Genomic DNA, 22,615 nt, shown 5'->3' with positions numbered 1-22,615 from the left:
GTTCTTTTGATTCCTCTGCACTTCATTTCTTGTCTATAGATTTTCTGCTCTATGACTTTATAGTTCAAGTTCTTATATGTTTTTTTCTATTTCGTTCTAGGCTGTTTTTGCTCACTTCTTGATGTCATTCAACTTCGTGTTTTTTCATTTTATATACTTCTGATAGCTTTTTCTTGAAATTCTGTGGTGTTGCCTATGAATGTAACTCTTTCCTTTTTTGTCGCTGTTTGCTTTTTAATCCACTCCGAATCTCCTTTCTTTGTTTTCCTTTCCTCCTTTATTTAAGCTGTCTTTCCCTTTCATCTTTCCTTCTTTGCTGCTTTTTTCTGCCCCCATTTCACTTTGGCATACCTTTTTTTGGCCCTTTTTTTGGCTTTTATTTAAAGGCTTTCACCATGCCTTTCACTTTCATACTTTTCACAGGCCCTTTTCATCCTCTTCTTTCTCCCCTCACTATTGCTTAGTCTTGTATTTTGTTGCCTTTAACACTTTAAAACATCACCTTTTCATTCTCTTCCATTTCTCCCCTTTCACTTTGGCATAACCTTTAAATTTTAAAGGCTGTTTCACAGGCCCTTTTCATTACTTCCTTTTTCGTGAAACAACACTATGCCGTTTCACTAAAGCATGGTCTTAGATGTAAAACGGCGTGATGCCGTTTTATTTTTTCTTTAAAAATTTTCCCCTCCTTTTGCCATGGATGAATCACATATCTTCTTAACAAATTGTTGGTTCAAGAAATAGTATCTTTTCCTGCATTGCAAGCATCATTGCTATGGATTTAAATCAAAATCTAATCTTGATAATCTTGATTATCTAGATATGTCAAGAATGCTATGGTTAGAACTTGGATTGAAGGGTTAAATCTTATAATTGTTTGATGACTCAATTCCAAAATCCTAGCCCAGTAAGAATCTAGGTATAAAAACTAAAATATAGTGCAATTACAACCTTTACAAGGAATAGGTTTGAGCCACTAAGAACATTACATTTTCTAGTAAAATATATTATATCAATAGACAACTCCAAGGGCTTTGATAGCATGACCTCATGACCAAAACTATTTATTGCCTTCATCTCCTTCACTGGAAAATGTTTGACCTTGTAGACAACTCCGAAGGGCTTTGATAGCATGACCTCCGAAATATTTCTCCAATGCGATGCAAAAACCGGTGCACCCTCTTGTGACGACCACGACCATGACCATCTTGTCTAACAATAGAACATAACCCTCTTCACATTGTCCTTGAGGGTAGGGAGTGTTCGGACAGCAACACTGGCACCTGTGATTCGTGTACTACGACCACCACTACCAACACCTGCACAGGCCGCTGCTGCACCACTTGTCATTCACCCGCTGTCGGATATCTCCAGCTCCATATAGAAGCGTGCTCTGAGTGCAGCCAGATGTGCATAATACGCCGGCGGAACGCATCAAAATCAGACATGCGCAACCGGAGTCACTATGAGAAACACCATAAAAAACTGGCAAACAATGAAACAGCCAGAATAATCCAAGCTTTCTTTGTTTCTTCGGTAATTAGTTAACCACTGGATGTCATCTTGATGGCAGAATCTGAAATGAGGGTTTTGATTATATATTACTCTAGCATATGAATAAAAAAACCCATCATATACCAAAGAGAAGAGAGTTAAAGAGACACAACTAACCTGAAGCTACTGAGGAAATAAACAACCACAGAACTGAATTTATGAACCTTCTGTAGTCTTGCTTGCCTTAAACCATCATTTCCCCAGTCATTCTTTTTATTTTCTGTTTTAGAATCCCCACCCCCAGTTCAAACTTTTCTTTCCACCCCAAATCATGAACGGACACAAATATGGCCCTGAAGAAGGATATACAAAAGAACATTAAATAAAAAAACTTCTAACATGAAAACCCAAATTCAATACGTCTTACCATGACCAGTTTTGAAAATCCAATTATAGCTCAGATCCAGTCAAGTGTGTAAGTTCACGAAGGCCTTCAATGATGGAAATATTATTTTTAGACAGATTTAATACATGAAGGCCCCGTGGAAGAGCACCAGCAGTTATCTTCATTGGAAAAATGTAGAATAGAGATATGAATTGTATGAGACAGCATCTGCTCTGCTAGGTAAAGCATATTCCTAATATTTATCATTGAAGAGAAAAATCATTCCCCCCAGCTTTAGTAGGATAATTAGAGCATACCTATACCATTCCCTAATAGATTAAGCATTCTTAGGCAGTGATGCCAGCAAGAAATTTAATGTTCAAAAGATGAATGCTTATGATGTAGTGGGATTTCATGATTTCGTATAATAAGACGAACATACAAATGGGAGCAATATTAGACAATTCTCAAACTCAGAAGCAGCAGAAAGATAAGACCAAAGCCAAATACCACTTCAACAGCATTAAAAATAAAGATTATGTGAGCGTTGAAACCTTCTAATACTGATTACTCAGGTTATGCAGCGTCTCAAAAGATAATTTAATATTACAAATGGAACGAGAGACATTCATACAGAATTGCAATGAATTCCAAGCTTTCAACAGATGAATTTTGGTTATGGAAGTCACACAAAATTCAAATAGAATATAAACTACATTAGAAGAGAAATCCTCCAACAACTATGACGTAGAAAATTCATGAAGCTTATCAAAATCACATGCAGTAATCTGATCAGCAAAGTACTGATAAAAGAATGCAGAAACAACTTTGCAAGAAAGTTTCCAAGAACAAATAAAGTGGAGAAGACAAAACAAAGAGATCTGGAGCTAACCTCTCTAAAAGTAAAACCCCTGTGATACTGCCATAGACATCAGCAGATTGGAATCAATTTTGCTAATTGGGCTAGAGAAAGCCAATAAAACATAACATTCCTTACTGTAGCTGAATTCAAAGGCTTCAAAATTCCATCACCATTCAACCCAATGCTCTTGAGCTCCATAAGGTTCCGCCTTCCAAGTATTTAGCAGCCTCCATCCGCCCCTGTTTTCTAATTCTCGAATTTTCAGACTTTTCAAGATACCCCCCCCCCCACCAAGGTATCCAGTTGGTTATCGTGTGCTTTCATAAAAGGAAAGCCAAATGCACAAGCACAGATGTGCAAGGAACGTGGTAGAAAGTAGCCATTCACCAGGAGTAAAATAGCTCAAACATAATACTCAGTTGCCGAGGCCACAGATGCCAATTTTACACTTGATGTTGTGCTTTAATTGATATATGACAAGCAATACTCATAAAAGGGCGAATCCGGTACCAAAGGCTTCCGCACAAGCGAATCCCCAGCAGAGGGTGTAATTCTCCTATGTAACCTTATCCCAACAATTTTTGCTGAGAGGCTGTTTTGATAACTTGACATCAGGCTACAACAATACTCATATTGAACCATAAGTTGGAATCAACGTACAGGCAGTATCTCATCACAGACAAACCCGATATCATCTGACAAGTAATAATGCATTTCAGGTGTCTTCCTATATAATACTGGTTAAATGAATGCAATCTTAACCAAATCATATATCAGAAAAGAACAGAATAATACCAGAGTCAATAGAAGTGGTTGACACTAAGCAGGACCCTCAAACTTCAAGAAAATTTAAGAGAATGACTAAATCAAAGGCTATTTAAAGTAAGGTTCAAAGACAAAGCTTTAAGATTTCACGACTTTTAAGAAAATTTAAAAGCCCATAGAAGAGAGCCGATGAGTACCCTCAAACTTCGATGAGATAAAGACCCTCTGTGTCCTTACCGTTGCAGTAAATCACCGTTCGCAGATCTCTCTCGTTCGGTTATTTGAGAATGAAGAAGCAGATGCAGGACGAGAACGCAACACAAATGTCGTTCGAACCCTAACCTCTCTCTTTCTCTCCATCACACGGTCAGGTTCACACCAGGTTTCAACTGGAAGCAATAAATCTCGTCGTCGTCTGAAGCAGGATAACTCGTCGTCGTCGAAACCCTCATCTAAACGGACCAGCTCTCTTTCTCTTTCTCTTTCTCACGTTCACAGACTCTCTCTCTCCTCGCTTTTCAATTTTCAGAATGAAGAAGAGGAGGTAAGTTTCCCTCGATTTTTGCATTTCAAAATGCATTGGTTCGCACTTTTTGAAATCGGTTTGGTTTAAATGGAATTGAGCCGAACCGGTCTAGCAAACGGTTAATTCACTTAAAACACCTCAAATCTCACATGTTTAAAATCAACGGTTATTATCAAACCTGTGGATGTGGCTTCATCTCCACCGTTCGCAGCTCAGAGCTGCGCATTAAATGCGCAGCTCTGAAGCAAAACCCTTTATGGGGAGCGGTTCTTTTCTATCCTCCTAGATTAGTGTTTGGAGAGTCTAATCTAACTTATGGTCTCATAAATAAATACATAAATTGTTGACAAAAAAAATAAAAGTAACAAAATCTACCACGGTTCCGCTTCTGCGCAGAGCATTTTTGAGTTTTGACATCTGGCGAGACTTAATCTAATGGTTCTAGTGAATTATCATTTATGAATTTAATTAAATTAGAGACGAACTTTTGATATTTATGAAAGTTTGTACTTCGCATTTTGTAAATTACTGAAGTACCACAACGTCTAAACTTACTTGGATCACGTAATGTAGGTGTCAAACTAAAACGCTGCAGCGGCTGCACCGATTGATGTCCTTGCCGGCACCAACAAAAATCTCCTTAACCTCACTTACTAAAACTTTACTATGTTGAAATGTTTAGCCTACGGTCAAGATTGAAACTTGTGATCGAAACAAAATCTCAACCATTCCTTTTATAGTTAAAACTTTATAAGATAAATCAAAACAAGTTGTCAAAATTTCTTTTCACCCACAAGTTTTGCTGTAGACCATTTAATTACACAGCACTGAAGCAAATTTACACTTACTAATCGAAGAATTACCCTCCAACCAACATTCATATGGCTTCAGGTTTCTGATTAGATGAAGTGCTTCCGCGTTTCTTGTGGCAACCACCATTGCCCCCAACGAAGATGTCCAATCTAGAAAAGGAAAATCTCTGTCGTTCCCTTGACTTAAATCCTATTTCCTAAAAATTTCCCCTCCTTACAACTTTTACATTTGATTTTCCCAGAAATCGTCTCCTCCTTGTTTGTTACCCAAACTTCAAGTTTTGTTAAGTGAAACATACTGTGACTAGTTCTCAGAAAACATAACCCAAAACTGACAAATCTTGCATTTCTCCATGTAACAGAACACCATGTTGACTCATAACACCAGCAACATATATTCTTACAACCCCCCCCCCCCCCCAACCAAAAAAAAAAAACACACACACACTAGCAGCATAGGTCTCTAGTTTTTCTGGGTTAATGCATAAATCTATAGTTTAGTTACACCGATGAGGGCATCCAGTTCACAGCAGAAAAAACGACGGACTGAGGATGGATGTGTGGTTTTTGCCCAATCTTCGACCTCGAAGGCGCTCCAAATCCGTCACTTGGGAATGATCCACAAATAGATTGACCTGAAAATAAATATCATGATGAAAATAATGCACAATTTGTTAAAGAGATAGCATCCCAAAGAACATACAAACAAGGAAAGAGAATTTCAGAGCGAGAACAGTACTCTTGGTCCATAACGTTCAACAAACCACTCAGAGGCTTTTAGGTTTGGTACTTCAAACATAGTTCTCCCAAGTCCCAGGCGACCTATGATCTTTGCAACAATGTCTGCCCGGAGAGATTCAGGATGTTTACAAACATCATCCGCATCAATCATGATCATGTCTGCACCGGCTTCCAAACATCTTTCTGCCCTTCTGATCAAGAAGTCCACATCTTCAACAGTTTCTGTATAAAAAGAACATAAGTAATTAAGAGAGAAAAATTTTACTTGGTATATTAACATCTCCCAAAACCAGCTACAAATCAGAAAGATCAAGTCCAACCCAAAATGGACTTAAAATGGAATAAAGAACAACACATCTCATAGCAAACACTTGGATAGGGTTCAAAAAAATAAGGAATGATGCCAACAAAAAGTGATGGCAAAGATCTTTTGAGACTGCCTAGCATGGAAACAGAGTTTCCCATGTAAGTCTTAAGACAAGAAAAATGATCATCTCATAGCAGATACTTTGATAGGGTTGAAAAAAAATAAGGAATGATGCCAACAAAAAGTGATGGCAAAGATATTTTGAGACTGCCTAGCATGGAAACAGAGTTTCCCATGTAAGTCTTAAAAGAAAAGAAAAATGATCATCATAAATGCCCTTTATAGTCCCCCAGTGTCCCTTAATCCTTAATGCAGACCACCACTATCTTTTGGTATTTTCAATGATGATCATCTCAACTCCAAAGGAAAAAAGAAGAAATGCAAAAAGGAATTTGGAGAGACCAACACATACTGAAATGCATTCCAAGATTCTAACCAATACTAGTACTCCTGATGGTACTAGATTGTTAGTAGTCAATTGTTTTTTTTTTGTATGAATAAATAATATATTAAAAGCAACAAGCAACACAACAAGAAAAGATTACAAAGGAGCCGAACGCCGCCGGGGGGGGGGGGGGGCACCAAACTCAAGGGGGGATGAGAGAGCAGCTGAGACCCCAGAAACTAACAATGAACCTATTTCTGGGGTTGTCGGCAATATGGGGTGGGAAAGGGATAGCAATCTAGAAGATACATCAAAGTAGATTGTTTTTGTAACATAAAAGTATAATATCACAAATAAAGTTTAGGAGTACCAAATGTTTGCGGAATTGGAACTACATATGCCCCAAATGCTCTATCCCCAATGGTTGATATGTCAGACTTGTCAAACTTCAGAGCAAACTGAGGCTTGGCTCTCAGGCCACCACTTTTTATCATGCGTACAAATCTCAATAGAGCATCTTCTGGAACTTTAAGAGAACCAACATTCAGCTCAATTGTGTCAAATCCCAAATTCTTACATTCCTGCAAGGATGAGTAAGAAAAGAAAATTAATTGAACAAAAATCTAAATACAAATCCAAGAGAAGCAAAGAAACGAGACAAGACTTCTACTTCAACAAACCTCGAGATATTGTTTAAAAGCAGATGGCCCTTTGTGAAGCAAATGTTCAGCCCAGTCACCAGTACTGACATAGACATCATGTTTGTGGGCCATGTCAGTTATTTCTTTCATAAACTGCTTTGGCATCAGACTGTGAGAGCCCCCCGAGAACTTCAAACCATCAACGAATGGTCCCATAGACTCTAAAATGTCCTGCAATGGCACTAAACAAGCATCAGAATCAGTAGGAGAGATTTCACTTACCAGAATTAACTTAATAGTGAATATAATGAACCAAATACACAGCTAACAGTAATGGTCAAAACCTGAAGATCCCCATGATTGCCAAAAAAGCTAACAAAGTAAAATGAAAAACCAAAACCTGGGGTATGGTTTGTTGCATTTCCAACAATTTGACTTCTAGAAACTGGAATACATTCCTTTCCACACACACAAGAGTCCCCCCCACCCCTCCACACCTTTTCTCCCACACAAAAGATAAAAAAATAAAAACCCAAAACAATAAAAAAGAAAAGATATGGATTTCCAAAACCTACTGTTCGGGTTCATAATATTACCAGCAATGTTCCTTCCTATATTAAAGGACCAATACCATTGAACATAACCATATACCTAGCCCCCTTTCAAATCTCTCATAACCCTATTCCACAGAGACATACACAAACATACTAGTACCACCACTTCCAATGTCCAAGTATCCCCTCTGCTTGAAAAATTAGTTGTTCAATTTAATCATCATTTCTCATACATGCACTATAAAGCAAGAGGGGGATATCTTCATTAATTTGTCATACAGAAAATTGAATTATGGGGAAAAATCCCCTTTGTCATGATGTCTCCTATCTCATATTAAAAATAACTGAAACGAGTCTCTAGATCCTCATAAACTAACTTTTTTCTCTTACAAAGTGAAAACTGATTTCTCTGAGTCCAGTCGTCAAATGGAATACCAGGAAGTGGGAAGATAACAAATCTATCTGGCAGAGGAAGAAGAAATACTTGTAATTACTTAGTGGAAGTAATTGGAGAATCATGACCTGTGTCGCTAGAGATCAGAGCCAAGCTTTATTCATAAATGCTCACTTCACGAATGTGTTATTAGAGTAAAAACTCCTCAACTTATATGACAGTACTGCCCTTTTTACATTCCAATTTTCTTTTCGAATATTACATAAATCTGGGAAAGCCCCTATTACCTGACTAAGAGTGCAGGCGGCATGCACGCACGTCTCACACAGTGAGACTCAATTTTTCGCTTTTTCCCTTCTTGGTATCTATGGTAGAAATCCCAATTTCCTTCAAACACAGTGAAACCCTTAGATCTTAAAAATAACACTCATAATGATAATTTGACTTCTGACTACACCACTGTATGTGGTATACATTCTCTAATATAGCAGCCACCCAATGTTTAATTCTAAACACATCAATCAAGCAAAATAAGTTAAACATGCAACATTGCCATACATCCAATAGTAATTCATTTCAAATCAGAGTACCAAAAAAAGTCACGCTTATGCCTATCCCAGAGTTCTATCCTCCTAGTACCACATCGAGGTCCAAGCATGACCAAAACCACTGGAATGCCAACTACCAAGTCTATTAAACCAATAATTTTGCAAATTTTAGTTTTTGGAGAAGGTGATATATCATCAAATTCGAATCTTGCACAGATGATCCGACATGTCAGCAAATCATGACTACCACTCTATTCCTCTACTGTTGAAATCCTTGTCCCAAACCTAGTACAGCAGTACTTTCACCAAAAAAGCAGCAAAACTCGGTTTTCCTATCTTCTGAGTCAAAACCGGGAGGGGGGGGGGAGAAATGGATCGAAAATTAGATCTATTCATATGAAATGTGGTATTGCCAGCATGGTCAAATTTTGGCAAAATTAAACACTTGACTGAAATTTGAGCAAAACCTTGAAAATTGTCAAAACACATACAGTCCATCATACAGTATAGGGTTTCGTTTCAAGCCATCATGAAACACAAGTATTTCTCACAGTTATGCAAATACCATTAAAATTGTACCATGGGCACTAGTAATTTTATAACTTCTCTACCAATAATCACTTTAGCACTGTTTAACAAATAGAATCTGCCGAAGGGTGAAAGAATTATCTTATCTAATAGCTGAAAAGCATACAAAAATTTGAAAACTTTCCATCACATGTCAATGGGCAGATTGCAAAACCGTGAATCGAGCTGATTTGATTTAGAGAAATGTTCATCTCCCTTTTTGTGTTAACCTTTTTTTCTTGAAAAACAGTATTTCCTGTCAAAAGCATCATCATTCATCATCCTCATTAAACTTCTTACTGCAACTTCACCATTATTGCAGGAAGAGAGAAAAAGGAACATGGAACACTTCACAAATCCAACCAAAACATAGTTGTTGCATAGCCCCAATCAAGAAAGGGAAATTCTTACAGCAAGAGAAGGATCTCATGCATAATTGGCAACCACGAAATTTTGCGAAACAGGAATTGACAACTCAACCTCAAGGATTGAAGAATGTGCCTCAGAATTTTGTAAACCACACAGTTAGAATCTCTGGAATCTTTAACTCTTTCTCAAGTGGGTTCAGATTGCTGAGAAACACATAATGCAAGTAAGAACTTGGAATTCTTATTTGAAGAAATAACAGCAGCAGTAAGGGGTTAACCCAGTCAACCGCATGCCCTGAGTTAGTCTGAAGCAGAAGAGGAAGAATTCAATAAAACATGAAGAAGACTTTGCAACCATCTCATCTAGAACACTATCATAATTACAACTTGGGAACGCAGTCTCTATTAATGATCCATGCTACTATGAAGCTGAACTAAATAAGGTGTCTGATAACAACCAATGCTCCACTTGAATGAGGTATAGCAATGAGGTACGCTCTAGTAAGCTTGATGAGGTACAGCTTACACCACAGTGGTATCTCAACAGTGTCTAAAGAGTACCATGATGCAAACTGAAGTTTGGATACTAAGGAATCCTTGACAACTGGTAGGTATGCATTCAGACTTGATAATGAAGCAAATTCATGGAAAATTGTTAAAGTAGGTGGAACAGGATTCAAAACAGAAAACAGAGTCTGTGGCTTTAGATAATGTCGATGATGAATCCTAATGTTTAAGAAAACTAACGATGGTTATCCCCTTATGGTTAAAGCCTATGCCATCTATGTCAGTTCATTACAATAGTCAAAAGCAAAGAATAAAGTTTATAATGGTAAAGAGCGCATATACGCCTGCAGCATAGTATATCAAGGCAGTATATACTAATGAAGAAATCATTGGTATTAATTTGTAATGTCTAAATAATGATATTATAATAATAATAACAACAATAATAATGATTTCAACCAAAATATGGAGATAAAGATGGAGAAGAAGAGAAAAGAAAGGAAGAGGGGCTGAATATTGTATTGCAGATTGAGAGAGAATACACCAGCCTTTTATGAGGCAAAACTTTCAAAATAAGACCAAGGATGAGATCCATGAGATCTTGTGCTGGCGCTAACTAATGCCACGGGATCTTCGAGATTTTCCTTCTAACAATAATAATTGGCTCACATGATATTTTTTTTTGGATCTGAGGTTCATCGGGCTAGCTTGTGCTAGCCACGATTACATCCTCAAGGTAGCTTTTTATATATTAATGCAGAAATTAAATGTTTACTTCTATATGCCGCCGAGTGGGTGCAAACCCATGACCTCCCTGTGGGAGGGCGGGTCTTTTACCGCTAGACTAACCTCTCATTGGCAATTGGCTCACATGATTACAAAGGCTCAAACAATCAAGACTACTCATGGAACATCTAAAAGAACTTTGTCTGGGACTGCCACCAATAGCATTTGAGGAGGAGAGAGATAGACTAATCAAAGTGCTGGCTTAGCCATACTCTTGGACAGAAAACTGTCCCATTTTTTAATACAGAACATATGTGGTATATTATAATTTCTTTACAAAGAGAACCCATCCGCCTCCTTGTTATGAGGAGAGGAACAGAAAAGTCTGTCTCCTTTTTTTATATAAAATATATGTGGGGATGTTGGGGTAATTGTATTACAAATTCTTCAAACATACAAAGATGAAATCGTAATACAATTGAGAGATGAAGATCGTCTTTAGCAAATTTGAAGGCTCGAGTTGCAACCGACGCCACCGATTGTGGGTTGAGTCACACCTTGATCTGTCTTTGGTAATTGATGCACCCTACTACCAGGGTTCTTCGCACCACCACCTCCAAGATAAAGCAACCTCCAACTAGAAGATGAGGTAGTTCTTCTAGTCCCTTAAAGGAGCCAAAAGCTAGAGCACAACACTTAGACAACTCAAGAAGAATGAACTTTGTAAAACAAATAATGTGAGTGAGGAGAGTCACAATAGCACACAATATGCAAGGAAGAGTTGGGTTTATATAGGCCCAAACCACACCTCCCCACAAGGGGATAATCAATTCTCCACTAATGGAGAATCAATGGTTTGTCCCTCCTCCACTAATGTGAATAAACCCCCTTGACCTAACCTCCCCACTACTTGGGGAAGTAACTCTCATATTCACTTCTTTGGAATGAATAGGCTTTAACCCATTCAAAGACCTTAACCCCCACTCATGGTAATGGCCATGAATGGTCATGAAGTTGAAATGAGAAATAAAGGTCAAGAGTTAGAATTTGAGTAATTCCACCATTCAAGTTAGCCCACCTCATCACCATGATCAAGACCTTTAAGACCCATGACCAATGTCATGAAGAGCCTCATAACCAAAGCCATGAAGGGCCTCCTTTAACCAAGGTCATGAAGGGCCTCCTTAACTCATGGTGCCTCATTACCACCCTTACCTCAAGGGTCCCACACACAAACAAAACAATTAAATAAAAGAAATGCAAAAACTAATTTTGAAACTTAATATATAGATAATATAGATTTTAATAAAAAACCTAACAGGGGATGTTATTACATGTTTAAAAAGAGAACCAAGAAGGTTATACATTAAAATAAGTCTTAACATTCTCAATTTCATTGGTCTTAAGTGCAGCCACCTAATCCTTATCCTCTATAATCGCCTCTATGTACAAAACCACAACTTAATTCACATATCCCAGCACTCTCTGCTACAATGACTAGGAACAATCAGCTTTTTCCCGGGGGTCAAACTTCCTATCTGCCTGCGTTACTAACTATTTGGATATAAAGTTTTAAGACCATGGCGCTGATCATCTCAACTTCACTAACATATATATGTGCAAGTCTTCGAAAACTTTACACAGAAAAGCATTAGATACCTAAGCTCAACCAGTTTAATGAATTTTAAGTAATTTCTTTTGGCCAGTAAGTTTGATAAAGAAGTATTATAAAATTGAACAGCATTTTTAACAAAAACTAGTCATCTAAAGTTTAAGAATCCTCTTCAGCAGAAACAACTGGCACCTGGGTCAATATAAGATGCTTCAATCCCATACGACGAAAAACAGAGGAAGAATTAATGATAATATAAACTCGGACAAGCTCCACAGGGATTACAAATGAGAAACAAAATGAGTAGTTATTATTTAGGGGAATAAAGATCACACCTGCAGAACATTTTGGGTCAAAATTGTGTAATTAGGGCCCCTCATCTCGGTGACTCCAAAACTCCGAGGCTTCTCCGGTCGATCTTCGTTCTCGTAAAAGCTCTTCCATTGATACGCCGACATAATTCAGAACGAGATTACGAAATGGAAGACGGAGAGAAAGAGCAGAATCAGGATCACAAAGATTCAGTTGTGGTCGCGTAACGCTTCTTCTGGTAAAGCATGAACTGTAATGCTGTTTCTCCCTTGGAGCGGTGTCGAGGGACTCTGGAAGCTAGAAGTTGGTTCTGGAAGGTGGACACGGTGTCTAGCCTCTTCTTCTCATCCAATTTCTACTTCAGGAATTAAACGACAATGTAACGTTCAGGACCCACAGATAGGGTCCCACATTCCAACTCATCTTGATGCCACCGATTATTTAGATTTCTTTTATAGACGTTGGATAAACAAAATGTCAGATTTCGGATCCGGCTAGTTGATGCTTCTCATACAGTGAACCCTGTGGTGCCCAATATAGATGGATGCCACCTGAATTTCACTAAATCACTTGTGTAGTTTTAAAATTTTTTTTTTTTTTCATTCAAAATGTCGTTTTGATTTAATAGATTCTAATTTCTACATCGCATCCATCTAATAGTAGGTACCATTGACACCACTATTTCAGATGCACCAGTCTAGCAAGCTCGGTTTTTCTTATATTAGTTTGATACTGTCTGTCCTTGTTAGTAAAGATGTTCTCTACTTAGCTTACTCTTTCACCCATTTATCTACACTCATAAGAGTATGTGACCTACATTATGTCAGACGCACCGGTCTAACATTAAGGTATCAACAATACAGTTTGAGGTTGTTTCAGTTTGTGCTTAACTGTTTTGGGCTAAAAAACACCAAGCCCAAGCACAAGCTAGTTGCAAAATAATGGTTTCAATTTAGTGTTGTTTGGGTTGGTTAACGGTTTGGATTCGGGTTGGGACAGTTTTGAGACCACTACAAAATATTGTTATTCACTTTCAACAATAAATTTTGAGCATAAAATAGAAAGTATTTGAAACAAAAAGTATTTTGATGGCACTCAGTGTAAGTTAAATTTGAAATATAATAAAAATCTAAAGCTCAAAATTGAACCTAATATTAGACAACTGAAGCTCAAAATTGAATATATGGATGTGTCATAAATGTGGATGTTATTGATAGAAAACTCTTATCTCTAAAACTATATCTTAGTAGAGAATTAAGACCTCCACTTCGCCTGCCTCAAAAAAAAAAAAAAAAAAAACCTAAAGGGCTAGTAGAACTAGTCCACTAAAACCTCTTCAAAACTATATTTTAGTAAAACTAATAGGTCGCACAGAGGCTGGCTCGAACCCGTCCAAACAGTTCGGGCTTTGCCCCCTTAGCCCAAACACAACCCATTAAGATTTGGTTTGAGCTGGTCCTGGGCCTCCTGGCTATAACGGCCGATTTGGTTTAGTTTTAACGATTCAAATTGCAAATTGACAACCCTAGTTTAGCAAGATCCATTTTTCTTATAAATGTCTGGTATGGCTTTTCCTTATTAATGAAGTTCTTCTCCACCCAACGTGCCCCTCCACCGTTCACTTACACTCATGTGGATCTGACACTTATGTGAGTGTAAATGAATGAGTGAAGAAACTCGTCCCAAAAAAATCCAAAAAGAGGAGAAAATAAAACTGTGTTCATCACAATCGAATGCATCTCATTAAGAGAGAATTAATGAACCTCTACATGCACTCTTTGAACTTTATTCCCATTCCCAATAGTCTCCTCCAATTCGTTTAAGTAGATTACCCAAAAAGAAAAGAAAAAAAAAATCTAGATCTCTGGAGTACAAGAGGAGAGCTCCCTTTCCTAATAAATGAAGTAAAGCCCATCTTCTCCATCTCCTCATCCTCCACATCCATTTCTTCAGATTAGAACACCAAATCTGCAAGAATGGCAAGAGCTGCTTGGGCCTTCATTTGTCTTTTGATCCTTGTCTTGGACATTGTAGCAGGAATACTTGGCATCGAAGCAGAAATCACACAAAACAAGGTTAGTCTGCTTTGTGCTGTGGGCATGTAATGCAAATAATTAAATTGACAAAAGTCGCATATGGCTTCTCTTAACCCTGCATGAACATCACCTTCTTGGTCCTCTTAAAAAAATTTACAGGCGAAGCATAAAAAGGTGTGGGTTTTCGAGTGTAGACAACCAAGCCATGATGCGTTCAGGCTAGGTTTGGCTGCAGCATCAATTCTGGCTCTCGCACACATAATTGTACACTTCCTGGGAGGCTGCGTGTGTATTTTCTCCAAAGACCAGTTTCGGAGGGCCTCAATCAACAGGCAATTTGCAGTGATTTGCCTCTTTGTCTTATGGTATGTGTCTCTGGGTTCTTTTCGTTTTCATCATCATCAACTTTGTCACTGTAGATGAGAAGAGAAATTGAATGTAGCACTAAAAACACATGCACACATAGGAAAGTTTTCCCACTACATGGAGCAGGAAATGGAGGTTAATTGTCTATATTACTAATTATGAGTAGTTACTCAATTTGATTCTGATGATCCAAGCCTGGCTTGGTTTTTTCTAAACCTAAAGTAGATCTGGGTTGGCTTTTCTAATACTAACGGTGAGCTTCGATTGATAAATGCAAGCCCTAAGTTAAGAGTTTGACTTCAGTGCTGCACAATTATTGCACAACGCTGTGTTGCAAACGATCGAAATCAAAAATGTGTTTTGATCTCAATCTTGACAGTTCGCTACAGGGGCTGTGCAACGCCCAAGCAATTTCCCTAAGTTAAGGTGGGTTGGGTTGGGCTAGATCTAGACCTTGGCCCAATCCAACCTGATAGTGCTGAATGGGGCTAATCGGGTCTATAAAAGTCAGCCAGCCAAGCTTGGACCGATCAAGGTCAATCAGGATAGGCATGAGCCAAGCTAAACCTAAAAAAATCATGTTTCAGTATAAATTTTCTGACTTTGAGTCAAGGTTAATGTGAACTTCGCTGAGATAAGCATCCTCTCCGTCCTACATTGCCCTTTGTCCTGTCCATCCAATCCTCATATGGGAGACACTGAGACAGTGAACGGGTAAGATTTCAATTTTTGAATGAAATGTTGAAATAGAATCAGCTCATTTAGAAATAGCTGAAACTCTCAAAAAGTGTGATTCCTTTCCATTTTTTCGGTTGTCATCCTCTCATTCAATGCCTTGCATATCCAACATTCGAACAAACAGGAAGGATGAGAGGCTTGGATGGAGAGGATCTAGATCCCGACAAAAATGAGCATCTATTCCATACTAGTTAAATATCGAAAACACCTCTCCCTAATATATAATACGATACATGAGTTAAAGCCAAATAATATTTGGTTGTTGTGATGATCAGGATCATAGCAGGGGTCGGAATCTCCATGTTGGTTATAGGAGCATTGGCAAACTCAAGATCAAGAGACTCTTGTGGATTCTCAAACCATCATTTGTTATACATTGGAGGCATATTGTGCTTTATTCATGGATTATTTTGTATCGCTTATTATGTTTCTTCTAATGCTACCATGGGTGAAGAAAACCGGCACACAGGTGTAGCTCACCATCAAACTCATCATTCTCATTCTCACACTGTCCCTTAAGATTGCTTAGGTGGGTTCTTGAATATTTTTACAGTCAATTGAACTTTTCCTTTTTTCCTTTTTTTTTTTTTCAAATAATTGTGGAGAATCTCTTGCTGTAACTGGAATCGATATTAAAGAATTTATGATTTCGTTTTTTACTGTGATTAATATTACTCAACATTTAACATGATATAACTGTACCTGGTCTTATGAAATTTCTCATCATGATGGTGTGAATATTTGTAAATAAGTCGATGACTAATCAACCAATGCAATAGAGCTTTAGGTAATTTTGATAATGATAAAGCTTTCAACTACATATTGATGCTGTTATGCGTGACACTTGTTTTGATTTTCTAAGCCAAATGTAAATGATGGAAACAAATTCAATGCAACCTTGCATCCTCTTTGATACTATGATCAATAAACACTTGGTGGTAAAGAAAACAAGAAACTCCGTTTATTAGGTGAAGAAGAGAAAACTTGATAGATGTCATCACTTAGCCATATATGAAACATACATCTAAACTTAAAACTCCAAACTAGCAAAAAAATCAATGTCTCATAGAATGAGAGCAAGACTTGAATCTCTTCAAGGCCAGGAATAAAGTCCTAGCAGCTTCCATATATTTGAATTCTATGTAAAAGCTACTCTCTGAGAATGTAGTTAAAATGTGCGTAAATTGAATGGACAAACTAAACTCAACACACAAAAAGAAGAAAATTATGAAAAATAAGTCCAAATTCGAGCTCAAGGTATCATATTATCCCCTACTTTCCTTGTCTCCCATGAAAGGTATCCATCCAATGCAGAAAAAGGTGAAAAATAAAAAAAATAAAAGAGCCTAAGACGGAACAATTTTGCTTTAGTGTTGCGCATTAAATGCGCAGCATTGAGCTACGAATGCTCAAGATCAAGCCATGTCGTCCAATTAAATGGAAACAGTTGATTAACACCATGTGGTATTTTGCTTGTTTTAAGTGAAGTAAAACTGTAGACCAGTTCGGCTCAACAGGTGAAACATCCCATGTCTCACTCTTCTTCAGCTGCAGTGATCCTTTCCCTTCGGTGATCATTTTCCATGTAGCATCTAACGTATCATTGTGATTTTCTGGTACCTTCGCCGCCTTCTATGGCGCTCCTCCAATTCATCGATTATCCGACAAGTCTTCAACTTTTTGTTGACAGAGAAGTTAGAGGAAACAGAGAGAGACGCTATTTTTTTCTCATCTGATTCCATCACGCAGAGATATCAGACCAAGTCACCGATGATTTTTCAATAGAAACCAATGCTTTCTCGATGGACTCTATCGAAATTTCTTCCAAATCAGGCCATATCTCGGTCAAGGTTTTTTGATGATCAGAGCCAAGATCAAGGGTGGAACTACAATGGGTCCGAGGAGCCATGCGCCACCCCCCATTTAAAAAAAAATATATTAATTCCTTAAATTTTTAGTTTTTTCTATTAATTCACTTAATTTTTCCAATTTTTTAATCTTCCCACGTGTGAAATATCACAATATGCCGCCTCCCCCATATTGAGAACAATTTTAAAATAAAAGAAAAAAAAAATTTTGATTTACATTTCCTACCAAAGAAAATTTGAGCTTGCATCTAACTTCTTAGGGTTAAAGTCAATATATATATTATATACTATATTTATTTATATATATATCATATTTAGTATTTATATATATATATGACAAATATATATGTAGCTGGATATCTATACTTATATTTATATATATATTTATATATATATATATATATATATATATATATATATTATAATATCACTATCAATAATTTAGCTATTTTTTTCAAATATGTGTGGGCCCCACAAAATATATGTAGATCTATTCCTTAATATAATAAAATAATTTAGAGATGTGACCCCCAATAAGTCTTATAAAGGCCCACACAATATGTGTGTCGTGCTTCCTCAACGGAAATGTTATCTCACTTTCATTCTTCGCCCATGGCCAAGATCACTCGGTTTTGCGGACTCAGCTCCAACGACTGCTTCTTCTTTGTTCATCAACCAATTCTTATGCTGAAGACTTGATGAAGCTTAATGATGATGAAATTAACAACGATGTACACATACTGAGGAGCTAACCAACAACGAAACGAGATCCATGGTTACGGAATGGTAGCGACGATGGCATTCACAGAGTAACGAACAGAGTGTTTTTGTAACAGAACAGTGGATACGAATCCGATGGAAAGAAAACTGAACTTCAAAGCCCACACAGCCGTATTAAACATATTTCTAGTTGAGCTCTGCAACAAATCCACCATCTTTTCTCTCCCAAATCAAGCTTAAGAGTTAAAAACCAGTAATAATTCTAGCTATGAGAAGCACACGCGAACACGAAGCAAGTAGAATAAAATGCTCCTTCTCGCTCTACAACGGAAAAGGAAAAAGAAAAACATAGAAATAGTTGCAAACTGAGATGGCCTATAAGTACTTAAAAGGATCCAAAATGGCATTCAAAATCGTCATTCTAGATGCTAGAGCAAAAACCCTAGCATTTAAAATAAAAACGAATTAAATGCCAGAAAACAGGGAGCTACTTCACATGGTGCTTGATGTGGACAAAATAATACCGAACCCAGTTGAACCATGATTGGGTTTTTGAACCCGGCTAGTAACGGCCTTGGCATGGTCGGGACCGGTTTGGGATTAAAATCCATCGGTTGCGTGAAGATGAACACTAAAGTTACAGATATAAACATTATCTCAAAGATTTCGGGTGTATGCAAGATGAACACTAGAGTTACAGATATAAACATTATCTCAAAGAATTCGGGATACGTACACGAATCATAATAATGCCGAGATTGGTAACTACCCACAGTTCCAAATAAAAATGGTAAAATCCTAAAGATCCAACGATGATCAAGGGAGGATGCAAAAAAATCCAACGGTCAGGATTGAGAGATAAAATCTATATAAATAGTTAAGCGATTTTGGCATCATTGTGCTAACTAAAAGCGTATTTGGGAAGAAAAGGTTTCGTTTCCCTTCATTATTATATCAATTCACGTCCATCAATCTGTAGATGAACTTGTGAGAGCAGATTTATAGGCGGTTTGGCTTTTACCTCTCGGAGGTGGCCTCCCGATTCTTTACTTAGGCTCTGGGCCATTCTCATCCTATTATGTCTATTTAAAATAAAAAGTACAAGATTATTCCTCAAAGACCTAGATGGTTGAGGCTGAACTTTTGGACACATCAATAGCTAAACTAAAATAATTTGGGTATAAAGAACAGTTACATGATAGTAAACAAGGAGAGAAGAAGGAAAAGGCTTTAGTTCTCAAAACAATGGTGAAGATTTTCCTCATCTTAGTTATAGAACTTTAAGTAAACTTACACAAATGAGATAATGAATTGAAGTCCATCAATCTGTAGATGAACTTGAGAGAGCAAGAAAAGTTCAGAGGCGGTTTTGGGGTTTTTCTAATTTAAAAAACTCAGAATTGATGCCAAGCAATTTAAAATAATGAAAATTTCTCAAAGACAATGATAATTGATACCAAAAAGAGCCTTAGAGCAAGCAAAATACCACATGGTGTTAATCAAGGGTTCCCATTCAATTGGACGACATGGCTTGATCTAGAGCATTCGCAGCTCAGTGCTGAAGCAAAATTGAAGAAACGAAAGCTCAACACGGCTAAGCTCACATCTTTCCAATGGTCATTACATGATCAGTCCCCCCATATGCACTCTTTGAACTTGATTCCTATCCTCCAATCTTCAACTCATAAAGATTTCTAGAGCTAAAGGGCTCTCTCCATATATAAGAGGGAAAGCCCATCCCTCCCTTCACCAGCACTTCCTTTCCTTCAGATCCAAGCTCCAAATTTGTAAGAATGACAAAAGTTGTCCTAGAGAATCCCCAAAAAACAGGAAAGAAAACTATATGTTCATCACAACCGAATGCATCTCACTAAAAGAGAATTAATGAGTCTCTACATACACTCTAGAACTTTATTCCCATTCTCCAGAGTCTCCTCCAACTCATCTAAGTAGATTACCCAAAAAAAAAAAGAAATCTAGATCTCTGGAGTACAAGAGGAGAGCTCCCTTTCCTCATAAATGAAGTAAAGCTATCTTCTCCATTTCCTTGTCCTCCACATCCATTTCTTCAGATTAGAACTGCAAATCTGCAAGAATGGCAAGATTTCCTTGGCTCTATTCTTGCTTTTCTCCTTTTACTATAGTTTATCTTTTGATCCTTGTCTTGGACATTGTAGCAGGAATACTTGGCATCGAAGCAGAAATCACACAAAACAAGGTTAGTTTGCTTTAAGTAATTAAACTGACAAAACTCACATGTAGCTTCTCTTAACCCTGCATGAACATCACCTTCTTGGTCCTCTTAAAAAATTTACAGGCGAAGCATAAAAAGGTGTGGGTTTTCGAGTGTAGACAACCAAGCCATGATGCGTTCAGGCTAGGTTTGGCTGCAGCATCAATTCTGGCTCTCGCACACGTAATTGTAAACTTCCTGGGAGCTATTGTGTGTATTATTAAAGACCATCTTCCTAGCGCCGGCGCCTCAAGCAACAAGCAATTTGTAGTGATTTGCATCTGTGTCTTATGGTATGTGTCTCTTGGTTCTTTGCTTTTTCATCGTCATCATCAACTTTGTTACTGTAGATGAGACGAGAAATTGAATGATGTAGCACTAAAAACACAAGAAGACATGATCCTGGGAAGGTTTTCCCACTACATGGAGCAGGAAATGCAGGTTAATTTGTCTATATTACTAATTATGAGTAAGTTATCAATTTGGTTCTGATAATTCAAACCCGGCTTGGTTTTTTCTAAGCCTAAACTAAATCTGGGTTGGCTTTTCTAATATTATTAATAGTGAGCTTCGATTGATACATGAAAGCCCTAAGTTAAGGATGGGCTGGGTTGGATTAATCGGGTTTTTACAAGTCGACCCGGCCGAGCTTGGTCTGATCAATAAATTCACCCTAATATATCATACGATACATGACAAATAATATTTGGTTGTGATGATCAGGATCATAGCAGTGGTCGGAATCTCCATGTTGGTTATTGCAGCATTGGCAAACTCAAGATCGAGAGACTTTTGTGGATTCTCACACCATCATTTGCTATGCATTGGAGGCATATTGTGCTTTATTCATGGATTATTTTGTATTGCTTTCTATTTTTCTTTTAACGCTACCCTGGGTGATGCCGGATTGTCATCTGCGGTAGCCACGGCTGTGATCTAGCCACGTGTGCAAATATAAATCCAACAGCTATGAATGAAAGTGCGGGAATGTAAGTGTAAATATAAATATAAATTCAACAGTTATGAATGAAAGTGTGGGAATGTAGAGTGGTAAGATTCATATTTCTGTCAATGGAAGGATAGTGGAGTGGTTGAGAACCTCACCTCCCAGCAGAAACATTGTGGGTTCAATCCTTACCGGCGGCATATGTAGTTCCTTAATTCCACCCCAACCCTAATAAAACGCGTAAAAAAAAAAAAAAAAAAAAAAAAAAAAAAAAAAAAGAAAAAAAAAAACCCTTTAAAAAAAAAAAAAACAAACCAAAAAACCCACAAAAAAATATATATAATAATAATCCTTATATCCCATATGTAGCATCTCAGTTTGGTGCTCTCGGGTGAACACAAGGAGTTATTTTTGTAAATTTCAAAAAATTAGTTAAGATTATGTAAAATAAAAAAATTACTCCGCACTTTCATTCACTGCCTTTGGATTTATATTTGCACACGTGGTTTGATCATAGCTGCTAGCTGCTGGCTGCCCCAATTAAAATTCTGGTGGTCAATTGGGTTAGTAAAGCGGTTAAAAGCCCAGACTCCCATGGGGAGGTCTTAGGTTCGCATCCATTTGGCATGTTTCATTTCCAGTATTGAAAAAGCACTAGTAACCAAAAATGATGTCACCTCTTTTTTTGAAGAGTAATTCTAAGAATTTATTGGATTTAATTTTTAATTGGGTTTTAATCGTGACAGTTGGATAATTAATTGACACGTGTCACAATCGTAAATAGAAATTACATGAGATTACAAGAGGTGGAAATTTTAGAGAATGTGAACCCAAAGAAAGCCGGCACAGAGGTGGAGCTCACCATCAAACTCATTCTCATTCTCAGTGTCCCTTAAGATTGCTCAGGCAGTTCTTGAATTTTAATCAATTGAATTTTTCTTTTCTTTTTTTCAAATAATTGTGGAGAATCACTTGCTGTAACTGGAATCGGTATTAAAGAATTTATGATTTCGTTTTTTACTGTGATTAATATAGCAAATGTAAAATCAGAACTGGTTCATCAATAGCTTATTGGGACGAACCTGATCCTAATGATTCTTAATTAATCGGATCAAATCCCAGTCACCGGAACCCATACAACT

At 37.4% G+C, this 22,615-nt stretch overlaps 3 protein-coding genes and 1 long non-coding RNA gene across 4 annotated transcripts; 2 read left to right on the top strand and 2 right to left on the bottom strand.

Moving 5' to 3' along the window:
- Positions 1-830: 830 nt before the first annotated feature.
- On the bottom strand, positions 831-4,064 carry LOC149004393 (uncharacterized). Its single transcript, XR_016175681.1, has 3 exons — positions 3,744-4,064; positions 1,672-1,847; positions 831-1,576 (listed from the first exon to the last, which is right to left on the bottom strand). It is a non-coding gene; the product is annotated as an uncharacterized LOC149004393 (long non-coding RNA).
- A 1,211-nt stretch (positions 4,065-5,275) lies between these two features.
- Positions 5,276-12,899, bottom strand: HSA32 (Aldolase-type TIM barrel family protein). Its single transcript, XM_089168832.1, has 5 exons — positions 12,590-12,899; positions 7,018-7,209; positions 6,708-6,918; positions 5,584-5,807; positions 5,276-5,479 (listed from the first exon to the last, which is right to left on the bottom strand). The coding sequence occupies exons 1-5, from the start codon at positions 12,710-12,712 to the stop codon at positions 5,369-5,371; spliced, it is 861 nt and encodes a 286-aa protein (XP_089024958.1). The 5' UTR covers positions 12,713-12,899; the 3' UTR covers positions 5,276-5,368.
- Positions 12,900-14,484: 1,585 nt separating this feature from the next.
- Positions 14,485-16,248, top strand: LOC149004391 (protein VASCULATURE COMPLEXITY AND CONNECTIVITY-like). Its single transcript, XM_089136074.1, has 3 exons — positions 14,485-14,641; positions 14,762-14,967; positions 15,982-16,248. The coding sequence occupies exons 1-3, from the start codon at positions 14,543-14,545 to the stop codon at positions 16,223-16,225; spliced, it is 549 nt and encodes a 182-aa protein (XP_088992200.1). The 5' UTR covers positions 14,485-14,542; the 3' UTR covers positions 16,226-16,248.
- Positions 16,249-20,344: 4,096 nt separating this feature from the next.
- On the top strand, positions 20,345-21,572 carry LOC149004390 (protein VASCULATURE COMPLEXITY AND CONNECTIVITY-like). Its single transcript, XM_089135557.1, has 3 exons — positions 20,345-20,512; positions 20,612-20,820; positions 21,251-21,572. Exons 1-3 carry the CDS (start codon positions 20,390-20,392, stop codon positions 21,465-21,467), a joined length of 549 nt encoding a protein of 182 aa, XP_088991683.1. The 5' UTR covers positions 20,345-20,389; the 3' UTR covers positions 21,468-21,572.
- Positions 21,573-22,615: the final 1,043 nt, after the last annotated feature.

Source organism: Hakea prostrata, chromosome 9, assembly GCF_041222555.1.
Source record: "Hakea prostrata isolate BN-2017 chromosome 9, UWA_Hpros_2, whole genome shotgun sequence".
NCBI lineage: Eukaryota > Viridiplantae > Streptophyta > Magnoliopsida > Proteales > Proteaceae > Hakea > Hakea prostrata.
Note: the sequence above shows the minus strand (reverse complement) of the source record. Positions and strands in the feature narration are given on the sequence as shown.

Excerpts from the sequence above, each read along its gene's own strand:
- HSA32 (XM_089168832.1), bottom strand. The coding sequence starts at position 12,712 with ATGTCGGCGTATCAATGGAAGAGCTTTTACGAGAACGAAGATCGACCG. Across the intron at positions 6,919-7,017 it reads CTTTTAAACAATATCTCGAG|GAATGTAAGAATTTGGGATT; the intron begins GTTTGTTGAAGT and ends TCATCCTTGCAG. Across the intron at positions 5,808-6,707 it reads TCCAATTCCGCAAACATTTG|AAACTGTTGAAGATGTGGAC; the intron begins GTACTCCTAAAC and ends CTTTTTATACAG.
- LOC149004391 (XM_089136074.1), top strand. The coding sequence starts at position 14,543 with ATGGCAAGAGCTGCTTGGGCCTTCATTTGTCTTTTGATCCTTGTCTTG. Across the intron at positions 14,642-14,761 it reads CAGAAATCACACAAAACAAG|GCGAAGCATAAAAAGGTGTG; the intron begins GTTAGTCTGCTT and ends AAAAATTTACAG. Across the intron at positions 14,968-15,981 it reads ATTTGCCTCTTTGTCTTATG|GATCATAGCAGGGGTCGGAA; the intron begins GTATGTGTCTCT and ends TGTGATGATCAG.
- LOC149004390 (XM_089135557.1), top strand. The coding sequence starts at position 20,390 with ATGGCAAGATTTCCTTGGCTCTATTCTTGCTTTTCTCCTTTTACTATA. Across the intron at positions 20,513-20,611 it reads CAGAAATCACACAAAACAAG|GCGAAGCATAAAAAGGTGTG; the intron begins GTTAGTTTGCTT and ends AAAAATTTACAG. Across the intron at positions 20,821-21,250 it reads ATTTGCATCTGTGTCTTATG|GATCATAGCAGTGGTCGGAA; the intron begins GTATGTGTCTCT and ends TGTGATGATCAG.